Consider the following 21,334-nt stretch of genomic DNA (forward strand, 5'->3'; position numbering starts at 1 on the left):
CACACACACACACACACACACACACACCCCGTTCATCTTTTCCGAAAGAAATCCCACCAGACAGGTGTCCTCCCAGACCTGCACTGCCGACCCAGTAGCCCCTAGACTTGTGGCCAGGAAGTGCTGGGAATGCGCTCTAAGTATAACACACACAGATTTCAGGGACCTAGTCCTGGGGGAAATAATGTAAACTGTCTTAATGTTCATCGTGATTACATGTTGAGATGATAATGTTTTGCTTGTGTTGTCATAAGTAAAATATATTAAAATTTATTTCACTTTTTCTTTTTTTTCCCGTGGTTAGAAGTTTTTCATTACATTTGTGGGCTGCATTATACTAGTATCAGACAGTGCTGTTCTTAACGGGTTCACCAAGTATCTAGAGCAACACAGGTCTCCCTAGGCCTTAGTTAGTCCGACTTGACTGACTGGAGGAAAACTGAAGGGACAGTCAGAGACGCATATCACCAGTCAGATCCGTACTGTTGTGCTCCTTCCTCCGCCCTTCCTGTGACCGCCCATGTTAAGTCCTACTGGAGCTGTAAACAGTCTCTTCTTTCTGGAAGTGCATTTGTATACTCACTTGCTTCAGAAATACGTACTGAGCCCCTGTTCTGTGCCAGGTCTTGCATGAGGTCCTGGTGTTACAAGACCTGGGCCTTCACAAAGCATCTCTTCTAGCAGATTTCGCCACCTGGAGCTTGTTTTACAAACGTAAGCTCAGTGCAGAATGCACCTCTCGGTGTGGCTGCGTGGTCCAGGCTGATCAGCCCATACAGTGAGCCTGAGTGGGACGAGAACTTGGATTTCCGGAGTCACCATGAATACAGTGTTGTCAAGGGAGGTGTGAAGGATGGTGACAGTCACAAATCAGGGCCCTTCGATGACATACACTGCAAACGCACAACTCCACGAACCTTCTCAGTGGGCACACCTATGCAGCCAGCCCCCAGATTAGAAAACAGCGTTCGTGGTGCCCCAGAGGCCCCTGTCACTGCCCCGCCCCCGCCCCCCCCCCCCCCCCCCCCCCGCCTTCCCAGATGCAACCACTGCCTGGGGTCCCATAGCCAGAGAGTAGTCCTGTCTTTTTCTGAACTTCATATAAAAGGAAACATATAGTAGGTTTTCCTTGGTACTGGTTTATTTTTCTTAAGATTATGTTTATAAAATTTATCCATGTTATTGTATGAACCAATAAAAAATATAGCCAAGAAAGAAAATAAAAATTACGATGCTGTTACAGTAAGACAACATAAAATACCAGTGTTTATAATTCTAGCCACTGTCCCAGGCATATGAATACTTATGTAAATTGTTTTCAAAAATTAGACCATAGTGTACGTACGATTTTGTGATTTGCTTTTTGGCTTAATATATCCGATCTACTGAAGTCTTCTAAACATTAGTCGATCTTAAGGAGGTTGTATTCTGAATTGACTAGAAAGGGAATACAGAAAAGTGGAAACTTTTAAAAAAAATCAGGAATACGCATCAGTACCTGTCCTAATCATTTTGATAGGTTTGGCCCACCCTGATCAGGCTTCCAGAAGACTGCTAGGTAAAGATAAGCGAGTGACCGGCGAGTCCCCAGGAAGGCGTGACACGCAAGACTGAGATGGGGCTCTGTTTCCCGGGGAATTTTTCTCTCTGTTGTTTCAAGCCCAGGTATTCTAACAATAAGGAACCCCTTAGGAATCCAGACAATTCTGGGAGTGGCTTGCTGGAGCCCCTGCTCAAGTGCTCGCTTACTCTATAACCTGAGAGAAGCCTGTGCAAATGTCCCTTCCCTCTCAGATGGAAAGTCTCATTTCCACATCTGTTTGGTATCAGAAGAAATAATACTTACATAACATTTCAGAGTCCCAGAATGAAAAGTTCCTTGGAGTTGTTCTTAAAATTTCCTCAGCTAGCTTCGTGGAAACCCATTGTCATGGATATTGTTGCTGAGCTGAGTCATAACTACACTGCCGGTCTGGGGCCGTGGAAACAGCCTTATAGTTCCAGTTATTTATCTTAAAACCTATTCATGCATTTCCTAGATGTTCACACTCGGTGCTTACCCGCTTACAGTTTTGGTTTGCGTGCTACGTCTTCCCATTTGAGCCTTTACCTGTGCCCACTCTGGACTGTGTCTGCTGGCACATGCCACTGGGTTTTCCTGAGCGAGGTCGCCTGGAACACTCGTGTTCTGATGTTAACTTTCCTCAGCGGGAGTGAAGACAAGCAAATATTCCTCCTGGCCAGCAAAGCTTGAATCCACGACCCAGGACTCGTCAGACACAGCCAGGGACCCCTGGGGACCAGCACTGGATGAAACTTAAAGGACAGAAAACACACCGTGGTTGGGGGAAATTGCTGGAGTCCCCCTATGCAGAGATTGGACGGTATAGGGCATCTTAGAGATGGGAGGGTATGCTGCTCCCTCCTTTTTCAAATGGGGGAGACTGAGGCTTAAGGAGACCACAGGATTGAGCTGGAAGGTTTTTTTGGATGTTCTACCGACTACCCAAATGTCTGTGCTTGTAGGAGATTCAGGGAGAGACAGTGTCTGAGGCAGGACTAGGGGGGCTTCTGGACGACACTAAACTAGTGCCATCCTGGGAGGATGTAAAGCCTTACTCTTCTCCCAGCCTCCTGACCATAAACTGAGAGCATTCACTCGTTCCTCCTCTTTCCTCGCCTTAGGTTGTGGCGGTGAGAGGACTTGGGCATTTTACCTGATCACCGTTGGCCTCCTGCGGGGAATCTAAAAGCTCAGTCTGAGAGGTGCCTTCCTCCAGAATCAAGTGGCGGAGATGGTTAATGTTAAATTTATGAGGTTTTCTTTCTTTTCCTCTCTTTCTCTCCCTCTCCACCTCTCCACTTCTTCCCTTCTCCTTCTCCCCTTCAATTTTTCCTTCCTTCTTTCCTTCCTTCTTCCTTCCCTCCAGTTCCTTACTTCTAGTATTATTTTTTAAAGTTGTTTCTGATGACCTCATAATCTTCCGTTACATTTCTGGTATCATAGGTAAGTGAGCCTCGAGTATGCAGAGGTACTGAGCTTGCCCCTCTGAAATTCTTCCGGGGTCAGTTCGCCTTCTGGTCGAGGTCCAGGGAATGAGAATATTTCTGACTCATTAGGGACTGTCTTGGCCTTGAGCAGAAACGGGGTCTGAATCATTACCTAAGAGAGCTTTGTAGATTGTCACAGTTGGCAGCCCCAGGACTTGAGCTAATCCTGGAAATTCTTTAACTTCCCAGAAAGAAGGCTCCACAGGGTCAGGCTGAGGTCCTCTGGGAGAGCAGATGGAATAAAGCTTGCAACAGTCGCTTTTACAGCTGGACTTGGAAATAAATAAAGTTATACCCACTTTTGGGGGGAGAACGTTAAACCTTTGATTTTCAGGAGATATCTGTGCTTTTCTCCTCCCCCCCCCCCCCCGTATGTGGGGGTGGGGGTGGGGAGAAAAGAATACACTGTAATTGACTGAAATAAAAGCAAGTAAACTTGTTGACTCGGTTCCATGGTGAGAGCAAGGACGGCCAGGCCAACAGAAACAACTGAGATATTACAAAAATGTGTTTCTCTCTGGCAGCGGCACAGTCAGTCCTTTATACCCAGTTGCTGTGATCAGCCCATCACCCAAAACTCTTTCCAAGGTCATTATTCTGGTTGCGGGGGCTGCTTCTCTGACAAACAAATGTTGACTTTACTAAATGTGCTCCCTCTCCAGCTCTCTTTGTGACAACAAAGTATCAAAGCATCATTTAGGAAAAGAAAGTGTAAAAAATCACAGAAAGTAGATGCTTTGGGTTTTCTAAAGGCTCCGGTGTATCAGGCTCAAGCAACACATTCTCAACTACCAAGCCACCTGTAAAATCGGTTTTAATTAACTGGAAGTCACATCAATGTTATTTCATTAAAATAAAGTTCCATTTCACTGGAAAGCTGCTGCTACAGGGTACGCTGTAGCATTATTTGCACGGGTTTGGGATTGGCAAGTAAGCTCTGTTATTTAGAAAAACCAGAGCAAACCCTGTTTCTTTGGGGCCTTCTTATGCTTTGAAGCCCTTATCACTGGCTCCTTGGAATGCAGGGAGTGCCCCTGGGTAGGGCCAGACCCAGCTCAGCGTTGTTTGCCAGCCCCCCTCTTTGTGACCCCTACAGGCTTCTCCCCCTGCCTGCCCCTTGCCTGTCTGCCTCTCTCTTTCGTCCTTGGCCTCGGTGCCCTAGAACTCCCTTCCCCACTTCCCACCTCACACTGACTGATCTGACCCCCGCTTTCCTGTGGGTGGACAATGGATTACACAGAGCATAAGGAGACAAGGATGCTATTTCAGGTTTAACAAGAGAAATGAAGCCCAGGCAGTCCCGGGGAGCTGGTGACAAGTCCAGCCCCGCTTTTGAAACTCGCACTTCACTGATTATCTGAGAGCTGGAAGGGACTTTCAAGACCCTCTCATTGAACCCCCTCCTCTTCCTGGGCGCTGAGACTCAGGGGTGAAGTGACTTGTCCGAACTAGTTAAGGCCATGAAGCGGGGCTTCTCTGCCTAGACTCTTGCCCTTTCCCCTTCGGCCAGTGCCCTGGTGCCGTGGGCCCGTTGATTACAACACAGCCCACAGCTGGAAAACCCGCCCCGTCAGCAGAGCGGCTTTCCAGGCCGACGGAGGACAAGTGCACGTTTAGAGTCAGGAGGATGCTGAGTTTTAGTTCCCGTTCTGCCGCCGCTTCGTTGGCGCAAACGAGTCACTTCTTCCTTTGTCTGTTTCCCCTATTCGTGAGAAGATAATGAACCTTCCCACCTATCAGGCTCACTTGAGTGTTATAAAGAATAATGAGGTGATATTTGTAAAGTGCTTTGAGCGGCTGGGAAAGGGGTGGGGGCGAGCTCGGTAGAAAGCATTATTAGCGGCAAGCACTTATCAATTGAGCTGGTTAACAATAGTGGAGAGTAAGAATACTCAGAAATGAATTCCCGGGACTAGCCCTGCTTTGAATTTAGGAGGAGGATTAGTGGGGACCTAATAGGTATTCCACTTCTCCAGTTTCTTTAGAGTACCGTCAGACTAGGAAAGGTAATTACGTTCTTCTCTGTCGGACTCAGCCGGGAGTTTCAATTGGGATGTCGGAGCGTATTTGTCTTCTGTCCTGGTGCTGAGGCTGTGTTGTTGTGTTGTGATTGTTAAAGCCTGGGGCATCTTCTCTCCCCCGGGGGAATTTCACTTAGGAGCTGCACAAAGTGATTTCTGTGCGGTGGCTGGGCCGCTGTTTATGAGGTTGATTAGTGGGGCTTCCACATCTAAAGCGCCCGGGGAGCAATTTGGATGAAGCAGGGAAATAAAAGGCAAAGTCTTCATCTCGGCTGACCTTTCTTTACTATGCCGCTCCTGGGAATTTTCCCAGTAACTCAGATGTATGTACAAAACGGCGGCCGCGGGGGCCGATGCGAGAGCCTCTTCCACGTGGAAACGGAGACCTAGCCCCAGTACAGCTGACCTTGCCAGGTCGCTAAACACTCCGAGGGCCACCTTTCAGCTCCCCTTCCTCCCACCGGGGGTTAGCTGGGGGCCTGGGGCCCGTGAGAATGTTTGCAAGTGATCGTTCCGACGAAGCATCTGCTTTTCCAAACTCGTGCCCCCCTCTTTCTAGACCCTCAGCCCCGAGTCCAGGTGTCTCTCACTTTCAGGGTCAGGGGAGAAGAGACAGGAAGCTGGGAACCGGAGAGAGGTCTGGGGCGTGTGCGGCTCTGGAATAATGTGGCTCCCTCCTCTGCGGGCAGGACTGGGGCTGAATTTTGTCCTTGTCCTCTGGAGGCTGTGGGGAGAAGTCAAGAGGCCATTTGGAAGAAAAAATTTTGAGATCAAAGTTATGTTAAGGAAATTTCACTGGTTTCATCCTAATGCCCTGAAGTTGATGGGCCTCTTTGTAAACACTGCTTCCTCAAACCCTTTCCCCGCTTTGCCCGAGTTTTCCAGGCCTCCATCTGCGAGGCCTGACTCTCAGGCTCCCCGCCCACCCCAAGAAGCCAGAGTGTCACTCTGTGGTGACTTATAAGTCTTCAGGAACACCCTTCAGGGTGGTGCAACAACAGGCGATGAGCCCGAAAGCAGTCCTTCCAGATGCCTGTCCCCAGCGCACATGTGAACACGCCCTGGGCACCAGAGGCCACTCTGCCCCTCCTGTCATCCCGCTGTGCAGGCCAAGCCTCACTTTGACTTCAGCTCCTCTTTGGGGCTGACTCAGGCCTCTGAGACCAACCCCTGGATTCCTCGCTGAGTCTGCCGCCTGCTCATTCTTGTGTTTCCTCGTCACAGCGCTTTGCTACCCTGAGACTCCATGAATGGCATGGGATTTACTAGGCAGGATCCGCTGACCTCTTTCAAAGACCCAAATGTTTTGTTTATTATAGTCAAAAATCTCAATCCCCTAAAAGCATCTGGGATGTTTTCTTCATTTCCCTCTCCCAAGATATCTATTTTGTCCCACACACCCCCACCCCCAGAGTGTTTTCAGGAACGGGTGCTGACACTTGGGACCCCAGCTGCTGTCCTTTCCTTCACCTCTGCGGGGGCAAAGACCAGCACTGGGCTGACCTCCCCGGCCCGGGCAGAAGAGAAGCCTGTGCAGGCCCCCACGCCCCCACTGGCCTCCCCTCTGTGGCCACAGCTGCTTGGCCTCCCCGCCCCCCTCGCCTGCTCTTTTTCTCAGTGAGCCTCCACGCCAGTGCCCCAGTGAGCCTCTGGGAACAGAGGTCTGTCCCCCGCACTGGCCTCGGCTCCCCACACTAGAACATTCAGGCATCAATGGGAAACAGCAAGATCTGTCAGCATCGCCCCTTTCTTCAAGGCTTTGAGGGCCACATTCTCCACGGCCATCTGTTCCCTTTCACCTCTCTGGACAATGTTGCTTTTTAAAGCCAGCGATTCTTCCTCCTTTATCCCCTCCTCTCCCGCCTCCCCTTCTTCTGTGCTCCCACCCTTTCCCCCCATCTCGCTCTTTCCCAACCCGATGAAATTAGCCTCTCTTAACAGAAAACTTGCCCCTCGTTCCCACAAAGCTGTTTTGTGACCACTATGGGGTTTTAAGATTTTATTTTTAAAAAGTTATTTTGAAGCCAGAGTTAGTGATTTTCAAGTTTGTGATCGTCTTGGGGGATATTCTCTTGATAGGGATGGGAAGGGGGAGGATAGAAAAACTTTTCAGTCCTGCAAAAAAAGAAAACACAGAATAATAATGGTTTAGGTTCCTGCTGGCAGGCACTTGCCTCTTTCAAGAAGGAACCCTCCCTTTCCTTCCCTTGATGATCAGTGTGAGGAAATTTTGAAACCCAGAGGTTTTTCCGCCATTTATTTTGTGGTTATCTGGTTGCTGCCGTGGTGTTGCTGTCAAGCCGTCGTTAACCCAGAGCGAGGGCTGCTGCAGAACGGCCACCGGGATCCCCGGTGTGCACAGAGCTGCGTGCCGAGGCGCCTGCGCAGACGGGAGGCTGCGGTGTCTTCTGGGAAAAGCGGCAGGTCCCGAGGCTCCGGCAGCGTCCGTGGAGGGGTGTTTGCACCAGTGCTGACCCGTGACTGAGTGTGCAGCCTTAGGCATGTCACTTTCCTTCAGAACAATGATGATAAAATCTTCTACTTAAAAAAAAATTGCTGAATATGTGACTCTTCTGTTCGTACCATTACGCTGTTTCATAAACACGATGAGTCTATGGTCAGGTCTTAAAAACTTTATGGGCCCTCCTTGGCTAAGGACATCATCGGAATCCGCGCAAATGTACGTACAGTGCAAAACGTCAGGCTCCGCTGCTGACCCGGGGAGCCGGCTAGAACGAGGACTCCCAGCCCTGGCAGCTCCTCAGACACACGGGAGGCTGGAACCCGGGCCTGGCTGTGCGGGCGTGAGTCCTATCTCCATCAGTTGCTCGCTGACCGAGTGTGGGTGAACTTTCGTCATCTGTAAAGAAAGGGCCATCACAGTATCCAGCTTCATATTGTTGCAGAGATTTTGGGTAGTGGAAAGCACCTGGAACCGTTTCCGGCCACGCTGCAGCCTGCGTGTAAATGCGAAGCGCGATCCTCGCCCCCCGCCCCCTCCCACAGCACAGTCCACACAGCAGGTGAGGAAACGGCCGGTCTCGCTGGCTCCCTCTGGGGCTCCTCTGACCCTGTCATGTGGACCTTCCGCTCATTTTTCTTTGTAGCGTTAATGCTGATACAAGACATAATGTAATTATCAGTGGGGTTGCAATGATGAGTAACACAGCAATTCTGTATAGGAATGTCATAAAATGTCGAAACACCCTAAAATATAAAAAGGATAAATAAATCCTGTGTTTCTGGCAAAGAAGACGAGCCAGATGTGGAGATTGGAGTCATAGAAGGAAAGCCAGTCACGATTTTGGCAACTAAAGTTATTTTACATATTTTTAGTTGGAAATCTACAGAACCTGAAGATTTATTTTTCTTCGTTATCAATTTCTAGAAACCTGTCATATGTCAAAGAGTTTCCCAACAACAGGGACAGAGCACAACTCGGCTGTGCTTCTCCAGGCAGGCCCAGGTGACTCTGAGGGAGAGATTCGGGGTCACAACCTAAGGAGGAGAACGAAACCGGGACCCAGAAAACGGGGCAAGAGGGGCTCCGGGAGTCTGTGCTCAAAGAGAAGGAGGTGGACGGTCGTTCTTGTGACACTTTCTAAGAAACAGGGATAGAAGGGACTGGTCAGACTCTTGGGTCCGCATCCTTGCTCTGCCACTTGCCGAGTGACCTCAGGCGGTCACTCACGCTCTAGGCAGCTCCGCTTCCTCCCCTAGAAAACTGGTGTGATGATGGAGCCTCCCTCATAGAGACAATGTATGTAAGGTATTGAGCCTGGTGCCCGGAACCTGATTATCCCAAACTGTTACCCCATCGTGCGTTGCTGTGATGTCTTGTATCAACTGACATCAAGATGTGGGACAAGTGACACCAAGTTGCTGGTCTTGATCACTTTGCTGAATCTAATCATTTTCAGTGAACCTATAGTTCTTTCCCATTTCTAGAAAAACAGTGGCCTTCAACAAAAAAAGGAAATTGCTTTGCTTAAGAACTCACATTTCACAGATGCGTACTCACTGCCTGATGCCACCGAACCAGTTCCCCCAATGAAAATAACCCTGTCGGTGTCAGCATGTTTTGGTCATCATTTCCCTCTCCCGCCACGTGTCTGCTGCCTGAAAGTACAGGCCGCGCCCCTGGGAATAGGGACCCCATGTGAAGGAACACTTGAGGAAGTTAAAGTCATCTCCATTGCCGGAGATTCCCCCACACCCTCCAATCTGCACACTGTTCAGACTTTCAGCGTGTGGTCTGGGGGCCACTGTGAGTTCCTGCCGTAAATGGCGTTTCCCCTTCCCTGTGCCCACGCACGTGCACCCACCCCAAACAGGGAGAAGGGCAGCAGCTTCCCTTAGCCTTGACTTAGTTTCTCTTAACCCCAGAGTTCAGGGAAACACAAGTTGAAATGAAGAAACTTGGCAGTCAAGCTGAATTCACCAGTTTGGGAAAGTGAACCCAAAGAACCCTTGGCAACTTCGGGGGCCGAGGACACTGGGGTGGCCTGGCCACGCTGCTCAGCAGTCTGCTTCTTACCCTCATCCCCACCCCCTGCTCAGAGCCTGCAGGGGCAACAAACGTGTGACATCAGCATTCCATTCTCTCCCACGCCTGCAAATATCCTGATTCTATCATGATCATTCTACTTCCCAAAGGGGTGCTTGAGATGGGGCCGGAGGAAAGCATAACCATAAATCTCCACGCTCTGGGCAAGGTGATAATTAAAAGCATTCTCCACAATGATGTGATCTCTAATGCCAAAAGGGAGGCAGCTGGGACAGTGGAGAGTCATAGAATTCCTGGGCGCGGGCCCCAGCTCTGCCTCTGGCCAGGTGGCTTCCGGTTGTCGAGTCACTTCTTTGTCTGCGAAATGGGAATAGGGATTACCCCAGTGTTTTGGGATAGAGTGTTCGTGTACTTAAGGTTGAACTTATCAGGTGCACGTAAGCACTCTGGAGGTTTCAAGGCACCTGGAGGCTTCTATCTGCTGTCCCACTTTATTCTCTTTACTCCTGTACTTACTTACACTCTGTTCCTTTTGTCACTAATGAAACAAAGGGAAGCTTGAACAGCTGAGCTAGTTTGCCACCCAGCAGAAATGCAGGTCACGGATCCAGACCGAGGGACCTTCATGAGGGTCTCTGCCTGAGCAGGGGCTGGGGCCCCAGCGCTAGCCCCGTCCTGTTTCATGCCACAGGCTGTCAGCTGCCCCTCCTCCACTTGGTGAATTAGGGTTTGGGGTGGCTCCGCTAAGAATAACTCTGACCAGATGAATTATGGCATTTTGAAAGAGCATTTACCTCTCTCCTCTATTCCCCTTGGGAAGGAGGATGGGGGGATAAAGTCAGCAGATAGGAGCCTTAACAACTGGGCCAAAGAGCATTCACCAGAGTAGCATCTTCTGAGATGAAAAGGATGCAGAACCACATCACAAGATACCAGGTGGAGATTTTCAAATGCAAACGTGCCTAGGACAGAGCACAGACCATCCATAGGGTCCAAGAAGTTTACAGTTGCGAGCAAAACAGCAAATGCCTAATGGATCTTTTTTCCCCCCAAACTTTGGGGTATATAGGGGTCATCTGGGAGAATAGACTGCTGGGCTTCACCCCTCAGAGATTCTAATTCATTACTGGGGTGGGGACAAGGAGTCTGCATTTTTTTAAGTAAACCGGGTAATTCTGATGCATAAAGACACATATAAAAATTCCCTAGGAATTTCTCCCAAGAGCCAGTCCCATATCCTGATTTAATTTTCTCATCCTCACTTGAGGACACTTTTTTATTTCTTTTAGAGAGAAAAGAAGGGGGTGAGACAGAGAGAGAGAAAGAGAGAGGGAGAGAGAGGGAGGGAGAGGGAGTGGGAAGGAGAAAGAGAAACATCGATTGGCTGCCTTCTCATATGCACATCAAACAGAGATCAAACCCACAACCTGGGCATGTACCCTGACGGAGAATCAAACCTGTGGCCTTTCAGTCCATGGAATGATGTTCTGACACACCGAGCCACGCTGGCTAGGACCCATGTCCTAATTTTGTATCAGAGACCCAGGTCAGCTCTTAGGGTAGGCCAACCTACTGCTTTTTTTAAGAGTTTCAACATAATTTCCTTGGAAATTTCATGAACTCCCATATAGCTTTCACGTAGATTGTTAACATTTTGCTACATTTGTTTATCCCATGTTATTATTATCTATGTATTTTTATAATATTAATTTATTATTATTATCTTTGCTGAAGCATTTGAGAGTCAGTTGTAGACATCATGATCCTTCATCCCCAAATGCTTTAGCATCTATCTCCAAAGAACAAGAACTTTCCCTACATAACCATAACCCAGTGCTCTCCCCCAGGGAACTCACATTCATGTAATACTGTTACCTAGCTCACCAGCCATATTCAGACTTTTCCAGGTGGCCCAATAATGTCCTTCTGGCAATTTTGCTTTCTTTTTTGGATCTAGAGTCTAGTCTAGGATTAGACAGTGCATTGAGTTGAAATGTCTTTTTGCATTAATGATATTTTAAGCCACTAATGTTTTCACAGAAATGTTTTTCTTCAGGAACAGATTTCCTGATAAGCAGCATTTCTTTTTCCCTTCTGTCCCTGTTCCTTGCAAAGAGCCAGGGATCCAGGGCCAGCCTGAAGCAAAAGCAGATGTGCCTGGGCCCAGCCGTGCGTCAGCCAAGGCCTCTCGGGTCCCGGGCCTGCCTGGTGCTGATTTCCCAGAGACAGACCCCGTGACTGTTCGTGTGTTCCTTTGCCCTCCAGTCAAGGCGGGCTTCACCTTCTTACTCATTGTGCAGACCAGTTCCTTGGCTATATGAAACTACCAAATGTTACTTCACTATACTTTAAAACTGACAAAGGGTATGCCACTTTTTCCTCTTCCCAGCTGTCTCTGAAGGCCATGGCCTGATTGCGCGCATCTGAATGTGATTCTTTTCCCAGCAGTCAAGACAATAAACCATCTGAAATCAGAATAAGTGTTTCTTCTGCTGCAGCCAAAAGAAAAAAATGTCACTTGAAAAAATATCCAGTGGCCCACAAATGAGATGATGACCATATCAGAATCTGGCCGCCTTAGATTCTGCAACGGGAGTAGAACAGCAAAGCTCACGCCATGATGGCTGATTGGCACGATTGGAGGAACTCGGTTGCACGCCGTGAGCAGGCAGGGCACACTGTTGTGAACGAAAGCCCGCTTCACACAAGCATCTTCCTGGCTTGTATTGAACGAAGCCTAAATTCAGAAAGAAAATGCTGCAGTTCGATTCCCTTAAATGGTTGGGTTTTGGTTTTCTTCGTCTTATTTTGTTAGTATTTTCTTAAGGGTAGTGTGTGTTTTCCCTAGCAAGTGAATTTATTTTTAATTAAAGAGTTCTTTTCAAAGGGTCAGGAGACCTAGCTACAGGTCACCATTCAGGATATTTTCCCCCTGAAATAGAAGATAGCAGGAGGAAAGCTGTGTTATTTCTGGAGAAAGGATTCAGAGCCTTGGCCTCCTGGGGAATGTTGGAGGCTGAGCCAGGTGGAGAGGAAATTGTTTCTTTCTATTGAGACACCCTAGGTCAAGCCTGTTGTGGTTTTCCTAGCTATCTTCAAAGATGGTCCTGTCTCGGGAAACGTAGCAGAGAAGTCCCGTACAGTATCCCTTGTTAAACCTTTGGTCAATAAATGAGATGGATTCTAGACTGACCATTTTCTCTTTTTTTAAGATTTTATTTATTTATTTTTAGAGAGAGGGGAAGGAAGGGAGAAAGAAGGGGGGAGAAACATCAATGTGTGGTTGTCTCTCACACACCCCCTCCTGGGGACCTGGCCTGCAACCCAGGCATGTGCCCTGAGTGGGAATTGAACCTGTGACCCTTTGTTTTGCAGGCTGGCACTCAATCCACTGAGCCACACTAGCTAGGGCAAGACTAACCATTTTCCTGTAGGGTGAGCATCCACATGCTGATTTTGGACATTTGCTACATGCTTCCTCTGTAGGGTGACCATACATCTTGGTTTGCCCAGAACAGTCCTGGTTTATCTGTCAGCCCAGCATAATTATTAAAATATCCCAGTTTTACTTTCAAAAGTGTCCTGGTTGGATGATAAATTTTATAACCGTTCTAAGACTCTGGGAAAGTTAAAGTATTTTCTCCCCCCACAAAAGCCAACCGAGTTGTTTCAGTGGTCTGTGCCGGTGCATACCAGTCTCCGTCCCCCGTGATTAGCTAACCCTGCCTCTACCTTCTGCTGCAGAAGAGTAATCCAGCCCTGACTCTTGCATTCCAAAGGTTCTGCCTGCCCCACCTTTTCGTGTCTTCTTCACATTTCTTACCTTCCTCAGTAACAAGTTTTATGGAAACTTGGATCAGGCTAGGTGTGTTGTGTAAGTAAAGACTCTGAGCTGCGTTCACCTCTAGCCAAGAGACATTGGAAATGAAATTTTCCACTTTACCAAAGTGAAGGAGACTTATTCTTTACCAGGCCAGATGCCTTCCTCAGTGGGCAGATGATATTGAGGCAGTTATTATGTGGTTTTATGCCTCAGATCCTTTATTTGTAAATCTGAAAGAAAACTAATAGCTTTAAAGTATTTTGAGAATCTCAAAGCTCTGAAGATTATAAATAACAAAAGATTTTTTTTTCTCATCTAAAATGGCAGCACAAAGACTGCGGTTACTCGCTTAATAGATAGCGTGTGGTCCCTGGGCCATTTGCAGCTGATGGGGTTTTTCCAGTGCTCTATTTATAGAGCTAGGTCAGAAATATCGCTTCCGTTGGAACTTGACCTACAGACCATTGTCAATTTTAGAGGCCCAAGGAAGTAGAGTGCACACTAAATACAGCTGGCTCACAGGTTCAGTTAGTGAACCACAAGCCCCCGAGGAAATTAATTTTGCCGGAGGATAGATGTCTGAGCCTATGTGATACCTTTGTCCTATGGCCTCTCCGGGCATGAAGTCATCTTGAGTGCTGCTTCTAGAAACAGCCTACGCCAGGCAGCCTTTCTCCCTCTTCTACCTCCCATCCACCCTCTTGAACACTGGTTGCTGAAATCCTGCCTTTCTGTGTGGAGTAGAACAAGAGCTAATGATCCACTCACGGAGGTGGTCTAGGATGCTCTGGGAAATTTAGGACAGAGCAGCTCTAAATATTCCCCCACTTCATCTTTCCTTTGGGGCTCACCGAGATCCTCAGTCACTTCCCCAGTTCAGAGGAATAGCCCAGCGAAAAGCATATGCTGAAGCTGAGCAATTCCACAGCCCTGGTTTTAAACAGGGGAACTGAATTTAATGGATGATAATTCCCTTCTGATCTCTGCTCTCTTACTCAGATCCCGTCTTTAAGCTTTGTTGTTATGAAGTTGTGTTTGCTAGATCTTGGCCATTGGCCAACAAATGTTCACCCATCACAAGGTTTTAGTAGGTAGGACAGACTAAGAAACAGCCTCATCTGGAGAGAAATCTGCTCCCAGAAAAAGAACCACACGTCTGTACTCTGTTCAGGCTTAAATGGGTGCTGCGTCAGTCACAGCCATTCAAAGGTAGCACTTGGAGTAGAGCAGCAATTTTCAACCGGGGTGCCACGAAAGTTTTTTAAACATGTAATACCTGACTATTTAGTCAGGGCCACTGACCTCTTTTCCCTTAGACTGTCAAATAAGAAAGTGACAATGGCCAATGCAACAATAGCTAATCAGTGTGAATGCCCTGTCTTGAACCATAAATACATAGGCCATATTATAGAGTTGCACCTTATTGGTCATGTTTCACAGTATGTTTGCATCTGATTGATTAATTCTTGGTAACAGAAATCCTTATATATAAGTGCAGGCACCAGATTTTTTAAAAAGTCACTTTGGAGCAAAAATGGTAGGTAACTAGTATTTTGGTTTTTGTAAATCAATTAAAATTATACTTATTTTTTGTCAGGTTGGCAAAAATATATTTTTTTGATGTGCCACAAAAGTTTAGTCATTAGTTTCTGTGTGCCACGAGCTGAGAAAGGTTGAAAATCGCTGGAGTAGAGCATTCTTAAACTTCCTGGAAAAAGGGAGGTCCAGAATGAGGAACTAATTTCTTGTCATCAAAATACCATAGCTTCAAAGTTCTTAGTACAGGCAGGAACTTTCGAGATCATTTTGAAGAACCGTTTCTTGTCATGGACCTAGAGGCCCAGAGAGGTAAAAACACTGGTTGTTACCAGGGCCTCCTCTGATGTTCTCTGGCCACTCTCCTTCTCCTCCTTCCTGGTCTCTCTGAAAGCCCACACCCAAGTCAGAAATAGCCCTCCGAGGCCCTGCCTCCTAGCCAGCAGCTGACCACTGCTGTCCTGTGCTGTACAGAACATGCCTTAGAACAAGACAAGAGATAAGAGAGTCAGTTTCAATGGTAACTCACCATCTTCCTTTTCAGTCTTTTATTGCTTTTCTTTCTTTTACAAGAAATATTTGTCTTTCTTTTAAATTTCCTCCTTCTAGTCTCATTAAGTTGCCTTTCATCTGAAGGGACAGGAGGGACCAAATGTCCAGAATATCCAGCCCTCTTAAGCCCTGAACTTTTCCTTCCCTCGTGTTCCTGATTCTGGGAGTCACTGCTCTGTTTACACTTTAATTTATTTTAACATGGAAAAGCCTACTCTTTTAAAGTTGACCCCTTTGCTCTGCAGCAGACACTTTTATGTTATGTACTGGAGATTCAGTTTGACCTCACAGAAATGCTTAGCCACAGGAGTCATAAATTGAAATGTTTTCAGGGAAGAAGCTTCCTCATTGAAGGCTGTCCAGCACGCCCCTTCTAAATACTGACACAGGTTGGTACCAGAGGCCCATGACCTGTTTGGAAATCAAGGCTGCATAGCAACCTGATTATCCTCCTCCACTCTGATTGCACAAGACTACACACCCTGTGTGTGCACAGCAGAGAGAGAGCCCCTTGCCTTGTGAGAAATCTGTCTTCGTCACCTACTCCCACTCCAAAGGAGTGGGGGACTGGATCCAAAAGATAGTGTGTAGTTATGGAAGAGATTCCGGAATCCAGATCCTGTTGTTTTAACCACTTCATTATGGAACTTTACTAGCTTGCCTCATTATTAGCAGAATAAATAATGTAGAAGATGATGATTAAACCCCTTCCCTTCCCTGATTGTATCTGTAGTGTGTGATCGTCATTGTTGCTGTCCTTTATACACACCGAGTATCTTCATCTAAGGGTCACCAGGAACCTTTGGTTGCCTGGAGGCAAGAGTTATTATTCACATTTTACAGATGGGTAAGCAAGCATAGAGAGGGAGCATGCTCTGACTTACCTAAAAGAGCCTCTGAGAGAGTGGGGGATGAACGTTCCCACAGTCTTTAGAGAGACCTGACTTCACAGTAAATCAGTGAGATTTCTCCGTGTCGTTTATTCAGATACTTCTGCAGGCTCGGCCCCGAGACATGAAAAATCCCCAATAACGAAAATATTTTTAAAACCCAGCTCATTTATTTGATTTTTTAATTTGTGTTGAAATCAACCTAATTCCAGCGCAATGAAGTCATTTCACCTTGGCAGGTCTAAATATCACAGTCATCGAAAAGGAGAGAGGGAGCGAGTGCCCCAATTTCTAGAACTTCCGCTTAGAATGAGCATAGACAAGATTCACTTATCTGTTTCCTGACCAATTAGGTCACTGGGCAGGAAATCACCTTTTCTGAAAAGCCAGTAAGCGAATTCCTTCTACTTTAGATTTCCCATAAGCAGCACTAATGATCATTTATACCAGCCCTTCTGTAGGAATGCTGCAAAGTCAAAGACATGAGACCATTTTGTTTTCCAGTTGAAAAAAAAGTTACAAGTGTATAGTAACTGGCACTTCCCTTCCCCACTTCCCTTCTCCCAATTCTCACTCAAGTGATTCCACCACCTGTCAGCACCCTTCATTTGTTTCCTATATTTGAGACCCTATTAAGCGAGATAACGTTCTAATCCCAATCAGATTGTTAAACCTTCAACCAGACAGGGTCAGTTTTAGACCACGTGATTTGCATGCATCCAGCTGCCGGGCCAGGTGAGCAAGATGGAATACCTTGACCAGCCAGGGCCTGCACGTCTTTCTGGAAACCCCTTGCCCTGGGTTATCACTGCACATCAGAAGAGGAAGCTGAGTGTGGAGCCTAAGTGGCAGCAGAGTTGAGTGATAAGATATTCACCACACACCCCATTAGTGTCTTCCCCAAGATGGGCCTTTGGGCTCTTCTCAGGCCCTTCCCGGGGGCCCCCCTGGCCAGCAGAGTAGCAGGCTGTTTGACATCACGAGCCTGGAGCATGCTCATTGCAGCAGAGGTTGAGCTCCTATCAGCCTGGCCTCCAGTGCTGGTTCTGTCTTATCCAACCATGTGACCTTGGGATAGTTACTTAATCTCCCACAGACTTAGTCCGTCAATATGGATGATAATACCTATCTCCTAGAGTGGTTGTGAAGTTGTAAAAAGATGGAACTAAGATATGCAGCTCAAACAAGATATAAAGGTCTCCCCCTATAAAGGGCTTACCTAGTGCTTAGCATATAATACTTTAAAAATGTTGTCTTTCCTTATCATTAACAGTCAAGGCCTTGCTGTTTTTGCTCTTGTAGGTGACTTAATGTCTGTAAGCTCTCCCGATAATTTATCTCCTCAAGCTCACTCACTCAGGGTTTCCACTGGGGACTTTTCCATGGTCATTGGCCCCCACGGCCCTTAGTTAGGACCTGATCTACCTGTCCAGACAACAGCAAAGTATATGGTATTTTTAAATACTGTTTAGGAACAGGGAATTCTTTAAATAGTGGCTACGAGCCCAATGTGGCTCTGATTTCTGAGAACATCTTCTAGACCTGGGGCGCTCTTACAGTTTTATTACCAAGAAAATGTTTTGAGTGCTTAACTAATTAGCATTTCCTAATGACTCACAGGTAGCTTTTCCCTGGCAAACTTTAAGGCTCAGCCTCTCTTCATCCTATCACTTAGCCGGCATCTAAGCAACAGGCTTCCAGAGTCTGCTTGGAAAATGCAAACCTATTAACTTTAGCTGCAGCAAGACAGAATTAAGGCTATAGATCTGCTGCTAAAATAAGTACATAACACGGTTCCATATTCAGTAAGAATAACTTATGAACAACTATTTTTTTAACCAGTATTTATTAAGCACCCTCTGTGTCTCAGCCCTCATGCGAAGTGCTTCAGGCATACTAGCACAAACCAGATGTGGATTTGGCCCTTTTGAAATATACATGAGGGGTGATAAGAAAAGCACACAAGTTATAGACCGTAAAATAGGCAAAGGCAGTAACATGAGAGAGTGAAAATATTATGGGGGTTTGAGGTGGAAAACTTAGTTCTGTGATGATCAGGGAAGTGGCACGCGGGAAGCAATCTTGAGGACACCCTGTGGACACAGAGGCGTTCCGGGTGTGGAGGGGCTGTGGAGAAGGAGTGGTAAATTGGAGCAAAATTCAGTCCCATGTGAGGTGGGACAGGGTGGGAAGGCAGCTTGAGCATAGGCTGAAGAGCCTTGAATGCCAGTCGTAGGAGCTTTAGAACCACTTGGAGGCACTTGGGGGGCCACTGAAAGCTTCTGAGCATGCTGATCATAAACGGCAGGGTACTGTGCTTAGGGGGGCTAACCGGGAAGTAGAGCAGAGGGTGGGCTTTAGTAGGGGAAGACCGACAGCGGTGTGAAGCTCGGGAAGGAAGCTAGAGCTTCATCTCCAGCTGAGAGCCCAGGTGGGTCTGATCAAAGGTTGGGGTAGGAAAGGTGGAGGGTAGGGGAGGGACGCAGGTGAGATTTTGCAGGTAAGCCAATAGAACTTTACCATTTACTGGAAGTGAGGAGCATGGAGAAGGAGAAGGAGAAGTTTAAAAACAGACCCGAGGTTTCAAACCAGATTGAATGGAAGGCCTAAAACAGGGACAAGAAAAGAAGAGTAAGTCTCTATGGAAAATGGGAGCTTTATTGGAAGACAGTGAATTTATGGCGCTAAAATTCATTACGTCAGGTTCACAGTTCTTGCGGTTCAAACCGGCAGACAGGTGCTGAGGCAAGTCAGAGGCTGAGACAAAGGCTTAGAGCTCATCCACGTAGCGCAGACATGGCAAGCTTGGTGGGAATGAGTCATGCCTGACTCATAAGCATGCTTATTTATGTGTTTTTAAAAATTAACTAATTAAACCAACATTTAAAAATCAGGAGATTGTACTTAAAATATTGATTTCTGGCATGTTCTAAGAAGCAAAAATGCAGCTGACTGTGAACTCAGTTTTTCACATGATAACAGCCATTGGAGCTGAACAGGGGATTCCCCCTTGAGATCTTAGATGAATTCTCTAATTCACCGCAGTCTCCACCACTCCCCATTCTCCCCTAACACTTCAGAGTAAACAAACGGAGATTAGTGGTTGCCTGGGGGTGGGGGCAGGAACGAAGGGCCAGAGGCTCACCCTTAAGGGGTGTGGGGCTCCCTTTTGGGGGGATGAAATGGTCTAAAGTTGATTGTGGTGCTGGTTGAACAATTCTGCACACAGTAAAAACCATTGAGCTTTAAATGGGTAGACTGTATGATGTGTGAATTATCTCAATAACACTGTTTTATAAAAATGCACAAAAGGAAAGTCATCAGTTGCTCGTGCCCTTGCACTTGTAGCAGAAAGCGTTTCTCTGTTAATGTGTCTCTGTCAAGCAAGGAAAAATGAAAAATAGACCGAGGTTTTTTAAAGAAAAATGGAAGAGTATGTACCTTTTTTGTGATCGTAAACACTTTCTACGTCTTAAAAATATAAACACCTGGCGTCTGTATTGACTTATTTCCTAGCCACTGAAGGCACAAAGTTTAGGGAAAATTTTGATCATAGCCAGCTCACGAAGTCTACCCACTTAGAAGAGAGGGAGAAGAAGAATAGAAGGGAAAGCAATCAACGTGGTAGCAGAAGAAGCAGAAGAGGCCAGACTATTGGATGTCAAAGAAGGGGAAAGCTTTATCAACTGCTCACAAGAGGTCAGGGAGGTTGAGAACAGAGAAGTCAGGAAATTTAGAGGAGACTATCCAATGAGAAGGCTTACAGTGATGGGGCCAGAGCAGGACACAAGCACAGATGACCGAGTATTGTCCAGCATTTCGTATTTTATCCTCAGGCACAAAGGACAGTATGCCTCCCTAGATATAGGATTCCTCCCGGGGCCCAGCCAAAAGTGGGCACCCGAGTTCGGAGGAAACAAAGATAAGGTAGCAAAGGCTGTCTACTAAATGGTGGGCCCTGCCCGCCTGCCTCTAAGAAGGAAGAAGAGGAGGTGAGCAGAAATGGTTTCCTCCTGGTGATGTCCAGAGGCGCCAGTGTGGCTCCGGAGGTGCACGATGGTAGCTGATGTACCGCGTGGGGGAAACTAGAAAGTCAGATGTTTGCTGCAGATCCTCCCCTTTTAGGAAAGGCTTAGATGGTAAAAGAATGTTTCTCTTGGGATAAGGATGTCTAATACAGAGATAAGGAACGGTGAGATCTTCCAGATTCCTCTTCCAGGTGTGTGTGTGCCCATAGGGGTTGCAAGGGCAAAGGAATTTTACATGCATGTGCCACCATTTCTATATTGATAAGGAAAACTGAGTTCAAATTCTTATCAGGCCAGAAAGAAGTATCACAGACTATTTCATAATCAGCTCTTATTGTATGTGGTACCATTTTGCCTTTCTGCCATGGATGCTGAGTGGCTTGACTTATGAGCAATGGTTCCAAACTGCCTTGCAGTGGGACCTCTTACTGATACAGACCTGTCCCCTTTAAGCCCAGCATTGGTCGCTTTCCCTGAGGCCGAAGGAAACTCATGCTGCCTTTTGTTTTCAGTCTTATATTCCCTAGCCCTTCTCCTTCCTAATTCGTCAATTTATGTGGCAGTGCACTGAGCCTCCAGGTACTCACTAAGCAATGAGCAATGACTGGACTGTGGTGTATATGGAACACCATCACGAGAGGGGCATCCGTAATCACAGTTATTCCCCGCTTCGTTGCAGGCACTTCTGGACCCAGCTGTGTGACAGCTGCACTAGGGAACACCTGGAGCCACAGTGTGAATACTCGGCTGATTTTCCAGCACCTTGGTTCAGAGAGAAGACAGGTGAGTGCTTTGACAAAGTTCTGTGACTGTCAAGGCCACGTGGTCTGTCCTGGTCTAACACTGACAGAAAGTAGGGGGTAAGAACCCAGCATCCCTGTCTGCTCCAACAGCAGTTAAAATGAAGTGGGGAGACAAGTCACACA

At 47.0% G+C, this 21,334-nt stretch overlaps 1 protein-coding gene across 3 annotated transcripts in view; it reads left to right on the forward strand.

Annotated features, from left to right (window-relative positions):
* Positions 1-21,334, forward strand: part of RAD51B (RAD51 paralog B) — a 504,851-nt gene that overhangs the window by 436,945 nt on the left and 46,572 nt on the right. For 2 of the 3 annotated variants that reach the window (XM_036011223.1, XM_028506147.2), the window contains exon 9: positions 21,088-21,191. The exons of the other annotated variant lie outside the window; for it this stretch is intronic. In XM_036011223.1, the coding sequence (XP_035867116.1) occupies positions 21,088-21,191 (104 nt within the window). The remainder of the gene's footprint in view (positions 1-21,087; positions 21,192-21,334) is intronic. 3 annotated transcript variants of the gene reach the window in all.

This window comes from Phyllostomus discolor, chromosome 1, assembly GCF_004126475.2.
Source record: "Phyllostomus discolor isolate MPI-MPIP mPhyDis1 chromosome 1, mPhyDis1.pri.v3, whole genome shotgun sequence".
NCBI classification, from domain to species: Eukaryota; Metazoa; Chordata; class Mammalia; order Chiroptera; family Phyllostomidae; genus Phyllostomus; species Phyllostomus discolor.